The 19,633-nt window shown below is 36.5% G+C and overlaps 3 protein-coding genes across 7 annotated transcripts; 1 reads left to right on the top strand and 2 right to left on the bottom strand.

Moving 5' to 3' along the window:
• Nucleotides 1-1,935: 1,935 nt before the first annotated feature.
• LOC132170567 (cytochrome P450 77A1-like) lies at nt 1,936-4,137 on the bottom strand. Its single transcript, XM_059581588.1, has one exon. The coding sequence runs from the start codon at nt 3,893-3,895 to the stop codon at nt 2,375-2,377; it is 1,521 nt and encodes a 506-aa protein (XP_059437571.1). The 5' UTR covers nt 3,896-4,137; the 3' UTR covers nt 1,936-2,374.
• Nucleotides 4,138-7,932: 3,795 nt separating this feature from the next.
• Nucleotides 7,933-13,787, top strand: LOC132172580 (RNA pseudouridine synthase 6, chloroplastic). Of its 4 annotated transcripts, XM_059584099.1 has the most exons (11): nt 7,933-8,185; nt 8,765-8,893; nt 9,011-9,265; nt 9,342-9,423; nt 9,587-9,702; nt 9,803-9,857; nt 10,103-10,214; nt 11,108-11,277; nt 12,390-12,737; nt 12,860-13,064; nt 13,490-13,787. In XM_059584099.1, exons 1-9 carry the CDS (start codon nt 7,965-7,967, stop codon nt 12,672-12,674), a joined length of 1,425 nt encoding a protein of 474 aa, XP_059440082.1. In that variant the 5' UTR covers nt 7,933-7,964; the 3' UTR covers nt 12,675-12,737; nt 12,860-13,064; nt 13,490-13,787. The 4 variants fall into 4 exon arrangements, with proteins under 4 accessions (XP_059440082.1, XP_059440081.1, XP_059440083.1 ...); XM_059584098.1 differs by lacking the exon at nt 13,490-13,787 and having other exon boundaries at nt 12,860-13,314; XM_059584100.1 differs by lacking the exons at nt 12,390-12,737; nt 12,860-13,064; nt 13,490-13,787 and adding an exon at nt 12,255-12,383.
• Nucleotides 13,788-14,143: 356 nt separating this feature from the next.
• Nucleotides 14,144-19,246, bottom strand: LOC132170764 (beta-glucosidase 46-like). 2 transcript variants are annotated; one of them, XM_059581863.1, is made up of 12 exons: nt 18,843-19,246; nt 18,713-18,737; nt 18,510-18,568; nt 16,497-16,572; nt 16,321-16,395; nt 16,108-16,195; nt 15,737-15,989; nt 15,333-15,448; nt 14,964-15,219; nt 14,785-14,887; nt 14,587-14,695; nt 14,144-14,402 (listed from the first exon to the last, which is right to left on the bottom strand). In XM_059581863.1, the coding sequence occupies exons 1-12, from the start codon at nt 18,996-18,998 to the stop codon at nt 14,189-14,191; spliced, it is 1,530 nt and encodes a 509-aa protein (XP_059437846.1). In that variant the 5' UTR covers nt 18,999-19,246; the 3' UTR covers nt 14,144-14,188. The 2 variants fall into 2 exon arrangements, with proteins under 2 accessions (XP_059437846.1, XP_059437845.1); XM_059581862.1 differs by having other exon boundaries at nt 18,671-18,737; nt 18,843-19,245.
• Between the last annotated feature and the right edge of the window lie 387 nt (nt 19,247-19,633).

Genomic DNA, 19,633 nt, shown 5'->3' with positions numbered 1-19,633 from the left:
ACTATTTCCTACGTTGATGTGTATATATTTAGAGTTAGATTATTTGTGGTAGTTGAATTATTTATATATATAGTTGAATTATTATATTTAGATTGATGTTGGATTGATAGATTATTTATATATAGATTATTGGATTTTGGATTAGTTGGATTATATAATGTAACTCGTATATCAAGTGCCGACCTGATAAAATTCTACTATAACGACCGGAGAAAATGAGAAAAAAAAAAAAATCCTGCCACAAATGGTGACGTGCCAATTATTGACACATTACCAAATGGTAACGTGTCATAATTGACACGTTACAAAACTTTTGTAACATGTCAATTATGACACGTTACTAAATTTGAAGTAGTTACGACCAATTTTTTAACCCGTCAAACACGTTACTAAATTTTAGTAACATGTTAACACCATATACACGTTACTATCGGTCCGTGACCAAAAAATATATTCTTGTAATGATAGGTCAATTACAATGGCGTGTGAAATGACTAATTTTTCCCGAACAAAAGAATAATGTCCATTGAGTTGAAGAAGAGTTCGTTTGGATTTGAAAAATGTGATTTTCAAAGACAAAGTGTTTGACAAAATTGTTACTTGGCCTTTAAAATCATACATTTTAGTTTAAAAACACACGTGTTACTTGTAATTTGAAAACGCAAATTGCAATAATGGAGTTTATAGGGTTTTGCTTAAGTCAAATTTTAATTAGAATTGGGTTTGTTGAGATTGGGACACGTGTCCCATTACAATAACATAAGAGACGCTTATCCCAATTGCAACTGGTCAAGTTTCAACTAAAAATTTAACCAATTATTAGGTATAAAGATCGTCTCAATTTCACTTCAAATGAAATTTGAAAATTCTAAAAAAATATCACATCAATGAGTCCTTGAAATGGAGTAAACCTTGTCCAACTAATAATTCCCGGGTTGGTGAGGAAATTAAATAACAGCAACTAGCAATGGTTCGGGCATTAATGGCCTGTGGTATATATATATATATGGACCTACCAACATCCCAATTATACATTTATGTGCTAACAAAATAAGGAATCGGCATCTACCACCTTAAGTTAATTATGATAACATATAGTTTGGTGATGATTTTCATGTCATGCATGAGCTAGCTAGGAGGTCTAAAGTCCGGCCATGCCCTATGTGTTTTTTTCTTTTCAATCCCTTTCCAAGTTAAGAAAGCTCATCCAAGAGATTATTCCAATATTAGTAGGTAAGTTTACTTTATAATGCATTTAATTTTTCGATTGTTTTCAGGTTGCAATAAAATTCTCTTAATTTAATTTGAAATGAATGGGGGTCGATTTCTTTTTCAATAGATTTTGTCCCTATTAAATAAAAAACCGACTTCTCTCTATTTCACATGGCATGAAAACAACCGGTAGCCCAATTGAATATGATTTTGCTTTCTTGATTCTTTTTTTTTTTTGGTTATTATACAAATCCACGGTACAAAAAACAAAGTCAATTTAGATACATGGTATGTAGGGGTATACGAGTGTATTAACTCGATTATTGAAGTCGAATTAAGAGAAATAGGTGGCACGTGTGCTTGTGCTTGTACTTTTTGTTAACAATAAGTATATTACAAACTCAATGAATTGGGAAAGGGTTATCTCTATTTCAAATGAATGAATATTATATATATTGCTTTGGGGCACACAAACCAATGACAATTAAACCAGCCAATACATACATTTTGAAACCCACATAACAAGGATATATAGGAAAACCCAAGTAACAAGGGACATATATATATGTTTGTTAATGTTAATGTGCTTGGTACTACAAAATAGAGAGAAACTTATTTATTTTTATTTTTTTATTGTTTGTGTTTTAAGTTTTTTGTTTTTGTTTTGAAGTCAAAAAACAAAAGAGTCGGAAAACAAAATCTTTAACAAGCAATACATTCTCCTCACAAAAAACAAACAAGCTAGATTAATGCACTTAAGAGCTTTCAAAATAAGGAAATAAATAAAGTTCCACTGTGTATAATTCAACCACTTATATATAAGCAAACTAGCCTAGCCCCTTGGTTCTCTTTTCTTCGCCAAGCAAATTAATGGTAGCCCACTAGCTTTCCCCTAAAAAAAAAAGTTAATTAAGCTTATTTAACGCATCCCATACCATGCAGTAGACCAAAATTACATCTCCCAACAACATTACCTTCATACATAGGTTTTCAGTAGGTTTTTTTTTTTTACTAAATTACTAGTAATTTAGATAATAAATATAAGAATTTATACGAAACTCGCTACCAAGTAAGCGACCTCCAAAACTTAATTGGACAAGCGTGCACATATAAACTCTTACAATTATTAAAATGCTAGCAATTCGGTCGTGTCTTTGGAGTTTCATACCCTTGGCAAGATCACAGCCTTGAGAGGGTCCTTCATCACAACAGTGAAAGCAAAAGTCTCAGCCAGGTTGGGTGGGGCTCCGGGAACCGGCAACCACTTGAAAGTATGCACCATCTTTGCGAGCAGCATGAGCACATGCAGAGTCCCCAGCGTCATCGCCGGACAAATCCTCCGGCCGGCCCCGAACGGCAGCATTCTGACCCCCCTCGTCCCCGTCACATCCGTGTCGACCCCATCACCGACCAAGAACCTCTCGGGTCGGAACTCATCCGGGTCCTTCCACACAGCCGGGTCCTCGGCCACCCACGCAGTGTAGAACTCCACGCTCGCGTTTTCGGGGATGGTGTATCCTCCGAGCTCCGTCTCCTTCGTGACCGCGTGCGAGAGCGCGAAATGGCCCGGTGGGTGTCGCCGGAAAGTCTCCTTGATCACCGCATTAAGGTAGCTCATTTTCTCAACGCCGCTCTCCGTGATGACCCCATCTTTTCCGACGTGCTCCACGATTTCCCTGTACAGCTTTTCTTGAATCTCTTGATCCAGCACCAAGTGAAGCAAAGCCCACTCCAAAGTAGTCGCGCTCGTGTCGGTTCCGGCGATGATCGCCTCCGAGCAGAGAGTCACGAGCTCTTCTTCTCCCAACTTGCCCCGACCCGGCGCTTCCAGCCCGTAAAGCGAGTCGATATAGGCGGCGCCGACGGGGCTCGCCATCTCCGGACCGCCATTTCCACCGCTCTCCACGAAAGCCCTTCTGTTTCTCACGAGCGGAGCCAAGCACTCCAGCTGTTTGTTTCTCAGCGCTTTCGCTTCTTTGAGTTGCTTGTGGAACAAGGGAGTGAGGACTGGCAAGAAGTCCGGGAGCTGCGGTGACGTGATCAACATCACGTCCTTCAGCACGCGTTCGATCTTTTTTATCTCATCTTCGGAGATCTTTGCGCCGAAGCAAAGGCAGATGAGGATGCTGCATATGTTGAGCCGACAGTTGCTTATCGCCTCGACGAACCCTTTTTCCGACGCCTCTCTCTGGAGCCTATTTATGTGGTTTTCCATCGCCCATTTCCGTATCCAACTGCATTGCTTCACTCTTGTCGGATTTATCAGCTCCGTCACGAAGTTACGGCGTAGAGTCCTCCAGAGCGGCCCGTACTGGGCGGAGTTAATGGCGCATTTCCCGACGCTAAAAACTAACCGGATCGGGGAGTCCTCCGGCCGGCTCGCGAACGCCGGGCCTCTCTGGACCATGGCTTCGTGGATGAGCTCGGCGCTGGTGACTATCACGAGCGTGCGTTGGCCCATTTGCATGGTGAAGATTGGGCCGTATTTTTTCCGTAAATCGCGTACTACAAAGACGAAATGACGGCGTTGGAGAATGACTTGGCCGAGATTACCCAAAATAGGCCATCCGGGCGGCCCCGGCGGGAGGTTTTTGGACCCACCGCCGGTGACGGACCAGCGGCGCCACCAGAAGCGGAGAAAGAGAAAAGCTAAGAAGAGGATAAGGAGGTCCATGAACGCCATATTCTCTGAGAGGAGATCGAGGAAAGCTGGAAGACACTTGCTGAAAGCTAGGAAAATCAAAGGGAATGGTAGTTTTATGGAGTAGTGTTAAGAGAGTTTGGTATACGGAAACGGGAGGAATTGAATGATTTGATAATTGGGATGATTTAGTTTAATTTAGAGTGAGAATATGGGGCTTTAATCCCATTGTATGTATTGGCAAAATATGTTTTGGAGGAATCTTCAAATAGGGATTTGGAGTTCTAATGTGTTTTGGCTCGTATTTATGGTACAGAAAGCATGAAATGGAAAATTAATGGACCGGTGGGACTGGTCGTGGTTGAGATGCATTAACTAAAGCTTTCCCATGTTTTAACCATAACAACTACTATTCACACTTTTACCCCCCATTTTGAAGTAATAAGAGTAACATTATTATTATTATTATTATTATTATTATTATGGAGTTTAAGAGTGGTCAAGTAAGATTCAACTTAGCGGGAGACCATGCCTAGCAGTTTTGAGGGCGGGAACAAAATTAAAGGCTACCAATGCTGTCTCTCTCCCCCTAACCATTATCCATCCATTGCTTTGGTCGTGTGACGTACTCTTGTACTCAACTATTTTCAGGTTGATTAATGCTAGCTATTCATATTTCCACTCAAATTTATTGATTTATAAACATCTCAATTTCTAATTATCATTTCTCTTTAGTTTTTAGAGGTTGATATGATCTGCAGAAAGGTAGGTAAAAGAGCATTGATTACGGTTGCAAAGTTTTATGGGGACGACGAAAAGTCAGATATATATTCTTGTGAGTTTCTAAAAACTTTATCAGGATCACGTCATTTTTTTTTCATTCTGTAAATATGCTAAAGCCATGCATGTTCTGCATTTATTATTGTTGATTTCTGTCAACTGAACTAGAGTCCCACCGGCTGGCATTTAAGCGTAGCTGCCAGCTGGTGGAGCAGTTAGATCAGTGCGCCGCCCCTACCCATCAATGCCTTTCGTTGAGCATTATTGTGGCTGGTGAGCATTCACTATGCTCTATGGTGGCTACCCTCTTCTTTTATTTCCTTTATTTTGTGTCGAGAAATGTTGAGATAGTAAAAATAATCATTAAATTAAAAAAATATGCATTAAAATAACGAAAATGTAGATAATAATATTTTTTATTTTTTATTTTTGAGGGCTTAAGAGTGTGTTTGCCAAAGGACTCTACTATTCATCCCAAAATTAATCTTAATTTTTTTATTATCTACATCACATCAATAAATTTTTATTATTATTTAAATAAAAAAATTTTTATAAATTTTTTTTTTTTTACATCAATCAAATCTACTACAATTGTATCTACTTATTTCGTCAAGTCTTTTACCAAACACATTAAGAGAAAGTTTGCCAAAAGCAACTACCTAAACACTAGGTCGTCTCAAGGAGGAGCATCATAAAGGATTCCCAACCACTTCATGCAACTTTTTCACGGAGTGTCAGGATATGCGTGTCTCTATTCTCATTGTTTTATAACAGTAGTAAGTGACATTTAATTCAATATTACAACCATGTAGAGCCATAGCGCACCGGATCATAGTGGTACCTACCAAGGCACATCCTTGTGAGCAGAGACGGAGGGAGGGGGGGACTGGGGTGGCCATGGTCCCCCCAAATAAGGAAAAAAAAAATTATTTAAAAAAAGTAAAGTTAAAATTTTAATTTTAGTCATTTGGCTCCCTCCAAAACAAAAAAATTGGCCTTACTTTTAAATTTTTTGGCCATATCCAATAAAAACTTTTGATCCTATTTTTAATTTTGTTGGCCCATACCCACTAAGTTTTTTTATTTTTGGCCCCTACTTTCAAATGTCTACTTTTTTTTGGCCCTTATGATAGTCTTTAATTCATAAAAAACAACAAAAATAATTTTTTTTAATAAAAAAATTTTAAAAAACAGAAAAAAAAAAATTTGGTTGGTCCCCTCCCATAAAATTTCCTAACTCCGTCCCTGCTTGTGAGAGTCAATAACCCAACGACATATCCAATTAGAATACTGCTTAATCATAGGGCAACATCTGGCGAGGCTTGTCCAATAAAAAAACTATATAAAAACCTTTGAACCCAAGAACGACCAACCCCATATTGGTAATTTTATTTTCTCGGAAGGTTACTCTCAATTTATTATGCTGGCTCTTCAACAACTCAGCATTTCATATGATTGGCAGATTTCATCTATTATCTTAAATACTCTGGATTCTATTTCAACATCTTCATTCTGGGAAGGTAGGAAGGTCACTAAAAATGCAAACTTTTGTATCCATTATGTGGCATAATGAGCCGCGACCATAAATTTTTTTGGCCGCATTTCGTGTTACCCCCTACTTTCTCTCTCGGTTCCTATTACTAGTGGGAAGGATCCTCCGATCCCTTTTATCACTTTCTTAGTTTGTGTTTTTTTTTTTTACTCAATAAAACAAATAAACAAATAAACAAAAACAAAAATAAAAATACTTCATTTCCATCTTTCTTTCTAAAAGATTACTAATTTAACTAGGCATTGGAAAGGTCCCCACCGACACACCCAATAAGTTTCCATGCTTGAGCTATCTTGAGCTCAGGGTGATCCTCTGCATCAACATATGTATCTAAACAACATTTGGCTTTGCAAATGAAATGAGGTACAATATGCAATTGTTGCTCTTTCAGCTCTTGTCTGGAAAGGGACCATTTTGATGGAGACCTTCTCTAGCACTTGACAACTATGCCTCTCCTTTCAACTGAAAACCTATCCACCCTTTTTGTTTTCTTCTCTCTCAAGAGAAAGTGTTAATTTGCTGGGATTTGGTAAGGCAAAAATTAGTTACAAATTGTTTTGTAGCTAAAAGTCTAGCAAATTTATATCCGAAAACAATTCAAGTACAACGCTCAGCTGAGATAATATCATAAATACATTGTAAAAATGAAAATTCCTTTAGAATAACAAGTCATCTCTGATAGCTAACGCTTCCTTTGCAAGCCGATGAGTAGCACTATTTAGAGTTTACCATACATGCCTGCCTTTCTATTGGCGTAAAGAGTTTAAAACTCCTTTATTGCTTTCTTCTTAATACACTAAAAAAAAAAAAAAAAAAACATGTTATTAAAAAATATGAGGGACATGTGTTAATTTATTAGATTAATTTGTAACTAATTAATGTCAGATTTGATGTATGCGAATTTTGGTCTTCTGTCTAGTAATCTTTTCCTCACGTATTGGGGGCGGAATTAATTAACTCCTTTCACTTGAGTATCCCAACTCATTTTTTGTCGGTAGGAAAATAAATGGGAAAACTTTACTTTGGTTATCTGAATTTTCACTCGATTTTATAAACCCCCCTGAACTTCAAAATATCTCATTTTGAACTCCTAAACTTTTAATTACTCTCAATGTGGACCCCTTCATCAGATTTTAAATGTTATATGACGTTTATACTCCTGACTTTTGTATAAAATTTCAACTTCCAAAACATTTTTTTATTTTTTAAAAAATGAAAATCAAGAACATTTTGGTCTTTTTTTTTGTATTTTTAACTGCTAAAATTAACAGAAGGGTTGTAATTGAGAGTAATTGAAAGTTCAAAGACCTAAAATGAGAGATTTGAAAATTCAATGAGCCAAAGTGAAGTTTCCCCAAAATAAATTTATTAAAGAACTTTATTTAGGGAGAGAATAAATTTCTCTTAAATCAATTGGAAAACAATAAATAGCATGCGTGATGTACGTGGGATGACATGATTGTTGCTATCTAGCCCCCGAACCTATATATTTTAACCCCAAAACAATTTCTTCTTAGTCATTGCACTAACATTAATTGCATATTAGACCCTATGCATCCCCAATATTCGTGGGCCTGTATCGTTAAGTTGTGGCCCTTAACGAAACAGGCCCACAAATTTTGAATGCCGTCAATCGTGGTCTTTATGAGGCCCTTTGTCGTGTGTCCAGTCGCACAAAAAGCCCTGTACACTAACCCGTCCCGGACCCGAAAAACCAACACAATCAAAATCTGTGTTAAACCTCAAACGCACGCGCGCACACACACCACAAGGATCCCAATGAAGACGGGCTCGCTGAGTTTGGCTTCAATCTTAGCCAATGGCTGCCGGAGTTCCAGCTCGCGTGTGGCCCTCTTACGCACCTTATCAACCACCCATGCTGCTCTCACTAAGCTCTCCAACAAGCACGTGGTGGCTTGCTCTTCTGGCTCTTCACAAAGCAAGCTGTTTGCATGTGAATCCTCAATCCCAGATGTTACCCACAACGCTCTTGTTAAAGGGTACATGCTATTTCACATTTTTATTGCTTATATGTTGTTGGGTGCATGTAATATTGGCTTTCTATGGGTTGCTATAAATTCTGCTTGCACTTTGGTTGGTTGCTGATAAAGCTTTGGTAAAGCACATGGATACGGACTTCTCAGTGTTATTATTTCACATTTTCATAAAAATCACTTCTTTTGTTAATGGGTAATTCAAAATTCACATCTTTACTGCTTTAAGTTCGTTTGGTGTCTGAAATTTTGGCTTGTTTCTTAGTGTGAAAGTAGATTTTTTTTTAGCTAAATTCTTGTAGAGTTAAGGTTGCACTTTTTTTTTTTTTTTTTCGATGGTTAATCCGAGGGAAAGCTGGAGAAATGAGGTTTTGAACCTTTATATATTTTGTAATACCGTCTTTTGACTCTCTTAGTCGATGGTTGGTTTAAGAGTTTGAAATGAATTACTTTTAATTAAAGAATTTAGTAAACTCATTCTTCTTTCCTTAATCAATGTGAAAATCTTAACTTGTTTTTGTTAGATACGTTTTAGTGCCTGTTCATTGGCTTGCTGACTCTAAGACGTAAGTTTTTTTGTTGAAGATACCCTGACTATCATCGATTGCTTCCATGTCCCTCGCAAAATGGCCCGCCAAGAGTAGAACACTTGGTTGTTTCAGAAGGAGGGCCTGCTCTGGAATTTATCTGTAAAGCTCTTGATCTTCCTCCTCTGTAAGTGCTGCTCTGTCCTTTCGCTACATTAGAATTGATGGTGTGGTGTATGATTCTTCTTTATTATCTCCTATCAATCAGGATGAAGTGATAAAAAGAGAATTTCATTCTTTGAAGGTTTGTTGCAGATCTCATCCATTTTGGAGCTGTATATTATGCCCTTGTATGTCCAAAGCCTCCTCCAAGTGCCACCCCTGAGCAAATTAGGGCATTTGAAGAAGTTACAGCACCATCAGTACTGAAAAAGAGAGTTTCCATCAAAGGGAAAACAATACGAGAAGCACAAAAAACTTTTAGGATAACTCATGTAGACCAATTTATTGAAGCTGGAACATACTTACGAGTGCATGTACACCCAAAACGCTTCCCTAGGTAAAGCAAAATGTTTGGCAGAGTTTATTGTCATTTTTACTAGCATGATACTTGTTGATTTTTGAATTTTAATCAGGTGCTATGAAATTGACTGGAAATCAAGAATTATAGCTGTGGCTGAGTCCTATGTGGTTTTGGACAAACCTGCTGGTACATCAGTATGTAATCTAATTATTAATATCGCAGTTGTGTTTTTGTGACATCATCCAAGTTGTGCCTAATATTGTAGTCAGTCAATTCCAATTATATGGCACTTTTGAATTTTTTGATTAGTTCATTGATTGCTTAAGGCTCATATGATTCTATGTTAATGTTGATTAGGTGGGAGGAACTACGGACAACATTGAAGAAAGTTGTGCAACCTTTGCCACTCGCGCCTTGGGCTTGACAACCCCTTTGATGACTACCCACCAGATTGATAATTGCACAGAAGGCTGGTACTGTATCTTGCAGTCTTTATTATCTTATGGAATTTATTGTTATTGATTGCTATTGCTATTGATAAATAGGGATTAATGGCTGGTAATTTACTTGCAGTGTCGTGTTAGCAAGGACCAAGGAGTATTGTTCAGTTTTTCATGGTAAAATCAGAGTAAGTTAATATCATTCTGGTCATAGCCTGGAGTGAGCCAACCCTAATTAAACTGAGGGCAAACTCCAATTACCCTGGAGCTGCAAGTGCCTGGCACTTGGTGTCCATCACTCTGTGAGGCACCATCCTCACAGAGTAAATGCACAAAATGAAATGTATCTATATTTTCGCTTCATATTTATTTATTTAATTTCAGCTTCTTCTTTGGCTGTTGTTCTTAACTATATGATTTTTCTTGTCATCAGGAGAAAAAAGTGAAGAAGCTTTATCTTGCTCTTGCTGCTGCTCCTGTGCCAATTGGAATAATTACCCACTACATGCGTCCCATAAACATGGCTCCAAGACTCATTTCAGAAGGTAACCATCTCAATCAAGCATCACCATGGTTGTCGGAAATCTGTTCGAACCTTTGATGAGTTGCATTTTGTTATTTTGATGAAGACAGACATGCACTGTAGAGATATGTATTACTCAGTTGGCCTTCTGATGCTGGAGCATCCAAGAGGCAAGGCCACGCAGGCCCACCTATCAGCTTAGCTTGATCGCTAGTGGCATGGGGTCCGCACTTAATTTTTCTTTATTCTTGTTTGCCGCGGATGTTGACCAAGTAGTTGAAATGAATGATATGAAAAAGGAAACGTAGATCTTTGTATTCTCATTACAATGTTGTTCATATGGTATTCCTTTTATTGTTCTCCTCTTTTTGGTTCAAAATAGTGTTCTTAGTATGTTCATGAAGCTACTCTTGGTTTTAGCCAAAAAGTCAAAGAAATTTTTCTTGGAAGTTACTATGTGGCAATTAGAAAATGATAACATTTTTATCGTACTCTTGGTGAGCTTTCTAATTGATGATGATACTGATCTAATTACTTGTCCGTGTTTGGGAAAGATGAATCGCTTCCCAAAATGTATTGATTCTTTCCCTATTGTTGGACTGTAAGACTTACTTCAGAGGCAAGATATCTCTGGTTTAAGCCCAGGATGGTCCAGCTGTGCAAAAGTAAAAGAATAGAAGAAGCATTTGACTTCTTCATGCATTCTTCATTTTTTACCTTCTGTAACACAACAACTAGATTTATGAGGATTTCCTTCACAAACTCCAGTTCTTGAAACATTATTTCCAATTTCTGGGTTTGGCAAGTTCATTCTTAAAACACTTATTTCTGCATATTCTGTGTTAAGAAAGTATTCTTTGTGTTCAAAATGGCTTATGTGGTGTGGATTGACTCTAAAGATTTTGTGGCATGCAGATTTTGTTAAAGGATGGTGCATGTGTCTACTTGAGGTCTTGGAATGCAAGGAGGTTCCATGGCCAAATGCTGTCGTTGAAAAGAAATATTATATTGAAGATTGTGGCTGGCCCTCCAAACATATTGCATATGAGTGCAAAATCAACCTTCTGACTGGTCGGACACATCAGGTTCCTGACTTGTCCTTTCTTTTCTTTGTGTCCCTAACTTGATTTTTATTTTTATTTTATTTTTATAAATTTATTATTTATTTTATCAATCCTGTGGTCTAAACCATGACATTTTATAAGGAGTAGATGTTTACTCAATAATGTCAAATTTTCCTGCTCTCTTGTGAGAGTAATGGTCATTATTGCCTCTGCAATTTATTTCCAGCACTCCCAGAAATATTCTTCTTAGTGTAGCCTATTAATGAAATTGCCCTTTGGTTCTATAGGAAACGTTCAAGTTTAACTGAAAAGCAGAAATTTTCAGGGAGTGTAGGGTTTGAGATTTAGAGGATATCTACTCGAAAGGATTTCAATTATTTCAAATTCTAATTGAGCTTTTCAAGGAATTGACTCAAAATATCTGATTATGTTTACTTGGTAAAATCAATTCATGTTGGTAGGCTACTTGTTCACTTTGACTTTATGGTGCTTTGGTTTAATAATTGTTAAGGATAGAGATTTGCAAAAGAGAGGCTCAGAAATTGTTTTCTGGCCCTCACAATATATATATATAGATAGGAACAGTTGGTACATTTTTCTAGAAATAGGGACATTTGGCCATTGCCTTTTTGTTACAATATTATCATTTTTTAACTTTCTAACACTCCCCCCTTCAAGCTGAAGTTGATATATCATATAAGTTCATCTTGGAACAAATAAACTCCAACTGATTACGTACAGATTTTGAAAACACATTAGCAAGTTGGTCTCTAGACTTCACGACTGACATAGTCATATCGTCACCCAGTATCTTGAAAGGGAGTGAATCCAACAACTGCAAGAATCAAATTGAAATTGTACTGAACTGACCAAAGAACAACATAAACCAGCTGAAACTCTACAAAACTGACCAAAAACACATTGACCTGGCTGAAAAATTCAGAATTGGCTGCATCAATGCTGGACCACAACTTTATGGCAGTTAAATTTATTTTCAGGTAGCTTTATCATGTTGTTAGATGCTATCACAGTCAGAGGGAGTATACGCATCTGCAAATTTCCTTATCCTTTGGTAATATAAGTGAGAGAAGACTAGATCTATTATTTTGATAATAACTAGAATTGTGATGCAGATTCGAGCACAACTGGCTGCCTGTGGTGCACCATTAGTGGGTGACTCGATGTACATGCCAGCTACAATTGCAGAGATGACAAGTCCTGGGCTTAACCCGTTTGGCAAATGCAAGAAAGATTATACATCTGAGACTGATAAGGCAATGGCTGTTACAGAGTGGATTGCACAGCATGGAAAGGAACCAAAGGTTGCTATTGGTCTTCAAGCATCTCAGATTTCATGGGATGATGGTGAACACATGTTTGAGGCTCGGTCTCCTTGGTGGAGGTGTGAAATAGCTTAGAATAGGTACCTGAGGACAAGGATCAACTACAGGGTCCAGTAATTTCCTTCAGCTAAAACTGAGGTTCATGTCCTTGTCACTCTTACTTGAAAGTTCCAGACTTAGGCATTGCTACTGATTTTAACTCTTTTGTGATTGAATTCATTCACTGTTTTGACAATATATAAAACACGTTTAATGTGCAGGTATGGATTATTGAAGCATGAGTCAATTCAAGGAGGGTGAAAACTGAATGGCCCCTCTGGTATGTCTTGTCATTCACTTTTGCATCTCATGAAAGCAATTTTGATGGGGTTGTAAGGAGGAAAGAGAAAGTGGTTAGCGCTCAGCTGAAAACTTACCTTGTGGCACAAGATTGTGATATTACTAGAGAGAAAGAGATCGTGCTTTGTAAGACCACCGCCCAAACCCCCCCCCTTCTCACACCAGATTTATGGATATTGCCATATGGGGATCCATTTTTATGTTCACTCTTACATTTTTACAACTAATTTTTTATTTGTGGCATGATGTTTAACCATAAATGTTTTAAAATGTAGGAACTTGGCCTTCAGATATATTGTTCTCTTTATGTAATATATGACGGATATTTGTGTTGGGATCAAGTGCCATTGCATATTTATCGAATTATCCTTAATTTTCTGGGTTTCTTTAGTTTTATACTTATTTGTTCCTTAGTAGGATCTGCAATAGAGGTTGGGTTTAATGTTTTAGATACCATCTATTTCTCGATATGCCATGTTTGTAGACTGTATTTATTGACAATATTTTCCTTTGTTTTCTTTATTTCCAACTTTTTATTTTTTATTTTATAGGTATAATTGTATTGAAGTGTTGTCTCAAAGATGCCTACGTTTATAAACCACTGGACCTGGAACCAGATTCAGCTGTTAATTAACTCAAAGTGCCAACATTAACCCACAAGTCTCAGAACCTGTTACTTTTATTTTCTATCTCAGTTTAGTAATGCTTTTTTTTTTTTTTTTTTTTTTAATTTAATTTAATTTTTTTTTCTACAACATTTCCACTAAAGGCCTAAAGCCTTTGATAGATATGGCTGTCAAAAGGTATAGAGGAGAGTTGCATCCATTTTTATATACTTGTATCTATATGTATACTTGATTATATCAGTATGATTTTCTGTCTTACTTTCCGGTTAAGAATTCTCAATGCATGAAATATATTATACTCGCATATTTTGTATAAGGTTTACTCATGCGTAACTTACTCATTAAGCCGTGAACTTACACATTTCTACTTATAAAACAACCATTTTACGAAGGAGAAGACTTTGAAGGACTTGGAGGTAGATGCATCTACCTAGAGACTTAATTTGATTTACACTATGCTTGATGATATTCCTGATAGGCACTCTTACATCTGTCTAGTGGGATGAGATCGAATAGAGTCTGCAGCATTTCTCATAGAAAAACAGCTTGCCATTTCTGGTTATATTAAAACTACATATAAGCGTTTATTAATTCTGCTTATAAATTGCTATAAAGGTGTCCCACCTATTTACTTTCTTGATTACAATTTGGAGCACTCAAATTTTGTACATTATGTTTAGCAATAAACTCTTTGTACCAAGTCGCTGAGAGTCTTGGAGTTCTCTTTAGAGTTGGGTAATCAACAAGATGAAGGCCAAACTGAGTGGTATATCCACTTGTCCATTCAAAGTTGTCAAGCAAGGACCACACAAAGTACCCTCTAACATCTGCTCCTTTCCTGATCATATCACCAAATTCCATACAAAAACTTCACTCATATATAGCTCAAAACATAATCAATGCAAGATCGACTTAATCAGGTTGTTATTAAATGATAGAATATTAATTTAAATGATTAAATTCACATATAGATAAGTAGTTATTTAACAATTAAGACCAGTAGTAGCTTTGTCTTTTAGTACCTCATTGCTGTTGCTAGAGTATCTAAGTAGCTGTTCATGTACTCCACTCTCTTGATATCATGAAGGAGAGTTTCCATGGTAGAATTGGGATTCTCCTGCTCACCAAACCCTATAAGATCCACCAGAACTATATAAGAATTTTTCAAACACATGGAGCCAATATTCATTTGGGATTCTGTAACCTTTGTTTGCACTCACCATTTTCTGATATAAACATTGGAATGTTATTATATCTCTCTTTTATGTATGTCACTATATTTTCCATTCCTCGAGGATAGACAAATAGCCAGTCAACCGTCGTCTGCATCAATATGATCAAGCCTTAGTAATTTGGCAAAAGGAAAGTTGTGGTGATGTTGATAAGTGAGATTACATACTGGCTCTCCAATGAAGATGCCATTCTTTTGAGCAGTTCGTAAAGCAAAACCTTCTGTTCTAGATGCTCCTGGCCCTGGTTCACACACAGAAAACATGCAGTCTTTTATGTAGAAACTGGTGTAGTGGTTGATGCCAATAAAGTCTAACCCATTCTTCAACATCTCCAAATCTTGCTTTGAAAATACAGGCAAATCAGATTGAAGAATTTCAAGCATTTCTATTGGATATTTCCCGAGTATAATTGGGTCTAAGAACCTGCATGCATTGAACTTTTGGATTAAGTCAGAGCATGGCTCTATTATGAATGCAGGAAATTTTATAGCAATCAATTTATCAGAAAGGACTTAAATTGTGGATGATTTGCTTACCAGTTCATGTAGAAAGACTGACCTCTCTCAACTGCTAACTTGTCTTCTAAGGAATTGCTAATAGGTTCGTACCATAAAGCATTCATAACAATTCCAATGCTACCTCCTTGTTTTTTCTGCATGTTGAAAGCATAGGAAACATCTTAATTTAGATTAAAGCTCGCTTTAGTGTTTCACTAATATACCTGCTGAAGAGTTTCATATCTAGAAATGTGTCATTTTGTCGTCGCTAATAAGGTCCGTCGAGAAAGATTATAAGCGACGACCTTATAGTCATTGATGATAAAGTTTGAGGTCATCATAGATAGCGTAAAAAACTAAACCGGCATGTTGTCGCTGATGTTACGTTATCAGTGTCGACGGAAGCTGGTGGTTCTAGGATTTGAAGACATTGACTAGTATACCTGGTACTTGGTTCGGTAAATACTGACAGCAGCAGCATGAGATAGTATCATGTTATGGGCCACAATGAAAGGCTCTTTCTCTGAATCCCCTCTACTACAATTCCCAAATGGCCTGGAGCAGTGAGATGGTGGGTAAATCCCTGACCTGTACCCTCGAATGGCTACTACATTCGGTTCATTCAAAGTGACCCAATACTTAACCCGGTCTCCAAAGAATCTAAAACATGTATCTGCATAATATCTGAAATCCTCCCTGAACAAATCATGCTTAGTCCATATTAGAGGCATCCATTCCAGAAAAACCAATATACGTGTGGCCTAAAATGCTAAAACTGTTTTAGGACTACAGTAAGAGAGTATTGCCAACTTACTGCACTTTGGAACTCAGCCAAGATCCATATTTGTCTTCAAGTTTCTGAGGAATGTCATAGTGAGTCAATGTCACAAAGGGTTGGATCCCTGGAAACAGAAAAATGGAAAATGAGAATATGTTTTCCAATGACACAAAGAAAACTTCAAGAGCAGATTAATTATGAAGTGAAAATGACTTGGAAAAGCATACAAATCATGGAAGTTGAAATGACCTTTAAGCAGAAGAGCGTTTATGAAGTTGTTATAATGATCAATGCCAGCTCTATTCACGTTTCCAAACCTTCCCTCTGGTTCGAACATGGGATGGAAGTGAGTGAGATGTAAATACCAACCCCTTCAATCAACTTCGAAGGCCATCCTTTTGAAAAAATTGAATAAAGAAACTTACTGGGTAAAATTCTTGACCATGATATAGAGAAACGGTAGCTGTTGACTCCTATAGAGTCCATGAGATCTCGATCTTCCTGTTTCCTCATATCAATGCAAAGCAATTTGATCAATTTCATATTTTGATTTATATAGCTACTTAGGATTATTAGAACAAAAGCCGTAGCAGATCACTGATGTCAAGTCTCATTTCAATATGAGACACCCTAGTTCTGATAACAACAGCAAAAATACCCTATCTACTTCTTATGTTAGCCATATTCCTAGCTTGCTACATTGTGTTGGAAACTAAGGTTTTTGTTTATAGAAAAAGCCTGAAAGTTTTTTTTTTTTTTTTTTTTTTTTTTTTTAAGTCTCATTTTCAAGCTTTCCCCAAAATGCAGGAACAAAAAAGTCAAAAAGTGTTTTTTGACTTTTTTTTTTTGGTTTTAATCTACAACTTTTTATGTACTAAAAACCTTTTTTATACTCCTTAACGTAATTTCAAACAGACTTTACTTTTAGGCAAAAATTGCTTAAAAGCAGATGCAGAGTTCTCTTTGATGGAATCATGACTAGTTTCATTTTGCATGCCTTCACTGTGTGAAACATTTTCTAGCTCTTTCAAACAAGTCCTGATGTATTTTTCTCTTACATGTGGTGCAATCACTTTGGCAGTGTTTAGGGGCGGAACCAGGATTTTGAGTGTGGGGGGACGATTTTTTTTTTTTTTAATTGAAAGAGTAGGCCGGGGAGACTAATTATGGCTATCCTACCTGGACGTGACCATAATAGCACTTACCGAATACGTAGATATAATTTCATAGTAAATTACAAGTCATTTTTGTTAAAATTTTATTATAGTTACTTATTACCACTAACAAGTGAAAGAATGCCAAATAAATTAATGAATCCAAACCCATCAAATATTTAAGTTAATTAACAACAATGAAAGCTAAAAACAAAGTCTTGTTGCAGACAAACACAAGGGAGTAAAAAATTAATTTGGGGGGACAAATTTCTAAATTTGGAGAGACGAATTTTTAAATTTAAGAACCAAATATATAAATATACCTATTTTAATGAAAATTTCAAAAAATTTGGGGGGACGAATGTTGTATGTAGTTCCGCCCTTGGCAGTGTTTGCCAATATCCTGAGCTGATACTGTACCAGGGCCGGTATTGTAGCATTTTTTTAGGAATATGTGTTTGATTAGTTTTAGTGAAAATGTTTGGTGGGGAAAAGTGAAAAAATATATTTTATATGGAAAAATGTAAAAAATTTGTTTTGTAGTAATTTTTTTATTTGAATAATAATAATAAAAAAAATGATTGATGTGGTATAAAAAGTAGAGATGTTGGAATTAATTTTGAAGTAAAAATATTTTTTTTTGGGGATTGAGGGAGGGCCTGGTACAGTACTAGCCCAGGCCATTGGCAAACAATGCCTTTATGAGCCCATCATGAACTATAAAAATAAAAAATAAAAGACCTCTAATGCCAAGAAAATAAAATGAGACTGGAAAGTATATGACAAAGACATGTGGGGTTCATAATTTGTCAATCAATTATACTAGGTATATGCTTCTAGAGGTGGGCTCAAGACCACAAATTAGCTGTCTTTGTTGAAAATTTGGAAGGAACCAGATGTATCAATTAGCAGCCATGGCGGAACTAGAATTTTAGATGTGAAGGAAAAAATTAAAAAATAAAAATAAAATTAGGGGGTAAAACTTGATTTTAAAAGAATTATAGAGGTATTTTAAAAATAAAAAAAAAATATTGAAGAAAATTTTGAGACTTGGGTCTTACTAGCTCTGCCCCTGCTAGCAGCTCTTTGCACCTATATATATATATATATATATATATATATATATATTATGATTATTTTATATAGATATATACAAGCATGCATGTGTATATATGTATTTCTATTAGGATTTTTTGATTACTTGTAAAAAAAATCATGTCCATAAAATTCTCCCTAAATAATTTGAAGTCACTTAGAGAATACTCGGAGTGTCAGGTGAGTTACCAGATATCGATGGTAATGATCATCAGCAACATCTCCATTACTTCCATCTGTGATCTTATCTGCAAAAAACAACTCAGACCATCAGGGGAAAAGACTGGAGACAGGGGAAGAAAGTTGGGAAGTTGAAGAGCATCAGAGCAGTAAGATGTTTGCTAATTAACCAGGCTCATGAGTGAAAACATCCCAGTTGCTGGGGCCTTTACCATCGCTCGAGAAAGCTCCTTCAAACTGCAAGAAATAGAACATGACAATAAATATTGATAACTAAAACAATATGATTCTTAAGTGTGTTTGAATGAACTTGAGAGAGAAGGGAGAGAGAGGCAAAAAAACCTGATAAGAAGAAGAAGCTGTTCCGAAGAGGAAGCTGCTTGGGAATGGAGATGAGTCCATGCTTCCTTTTAGAGATATGGGATCATGTGATGCCATCAGAATTGAAAAGCACAGCTGAAACACAAAGAGAGCGTGCAATACTAATGAAAGCTCCATGGCAATGATGATAAGTCCTCTGCTCCAGATAGAATGAAACCTCTCTGAGGGAAGAGGAAGAAGTTACTCTAGAGAACTTAAGTTCTATTCTTTGATAAATAAGAGCTTATATGGTTCAGATGGGAACAATCTAAACTCCAAGTATTAGGCGAAACTGCCATCTAGATAGCCAGGGGCAGAACTAGGATTTATAGTGTTGGGGGACAACTTTTTTTTGTTTTTTGGTTGGAGAGATAGACCAATTTATATAAATATAAAATCACATAGATACATATAATATTTTTATATGTGTTTGTGCATGTTTATATAAAATAAAGTATATAAATCTTAAGTAGAAACACCTGTAGATGACCCGGAAGAATCAATTAATCACACGCCAAATCCTAAATTGAAATAATCTGTGAAGATAATGAATGGCAAGTTCTGTCATAAGTATTAGCCAGAAAGTTGTTATAAACTAAATACGTTAGACATTCTAACACGTATATGGATAAGCATGATAACTATAGTTAACAAGATGTTTCATTATTTCTTCATCTTCAATCAATATGAGACTAGTAAAACATACAAAGTCAATAGCCCACCATTAAGGCTACAGAAGCAACTAGCAAAGCCATGCGGTAATCAACAGAAGT

The sequence above is a fragment of the Corylus avellana genome, chromosome ca2 (assembly GCF_901000735.1).
Source record: "Corylus avellana chromosome ca2, CavTom2PMs-1.0".
NCBI classification, from domain to species: Eukaryota; Viridiplantae; Streptophyta; class Magnoliopsida; order Fagales; family Betulaceae; genus Corylus; species Corylus avellana.
This window is presented reverse-complemented; position numbering and strand designations above follow the sequence as displayed.

Bases quoted from the DNA above. Each gene is read 5' to 3' on its own strand.
- LOC132170567 (XM_059581588.1), bottom strand. From the start codon at position 3,895: ATGGCGTTCATGGACCTCCTTATCCTCTTCTTAGCTTTTCTCTTTCTC.
- LOC132172580 (XM_059584099.1), top strand. From the start codon at position 7,965: ATGAAGACGGGCTCGCTGAGTTTGGCTTCAATCTTAGCCAATGGCTGC. The intron at 9,424-9,586 runs GTATGTAATCTA...AATGTTGATTAG, and splicing joins ACAAACCTGCTGGTACATCA to GTGGGAGGAACTACGGACAA. The intron at 10,215-11,107 runs GTAACCATCTCA...TGTGGCATGCAG, and splicing joins TCCAAGACTCATTTCAGAAG to ATTTTGTTAAAGGATGGTGC.
- LOC132170764 (XM_059581862.1), bottom strand. From the start codon at position 18,998: ATGGAGCTTTCATTAGTATTGCACGCTCTCTTTGTGTTTCAGCTGTGC. The intron at 18,569-18,670 runs GTTAATTAGCAA...TGTTTTTTGCAG, and splicing joins TGTTTTCACTCATGAGCCTG to ATAAGATCACAGATGGAAGT. The intron at 15,220-15,332 runs GTAAGCAAATCA...CAATGCATGCAG, and splicing joins CAGTCTTTCTACATGAACTG to GTTCTTAGACCCAATTATAC.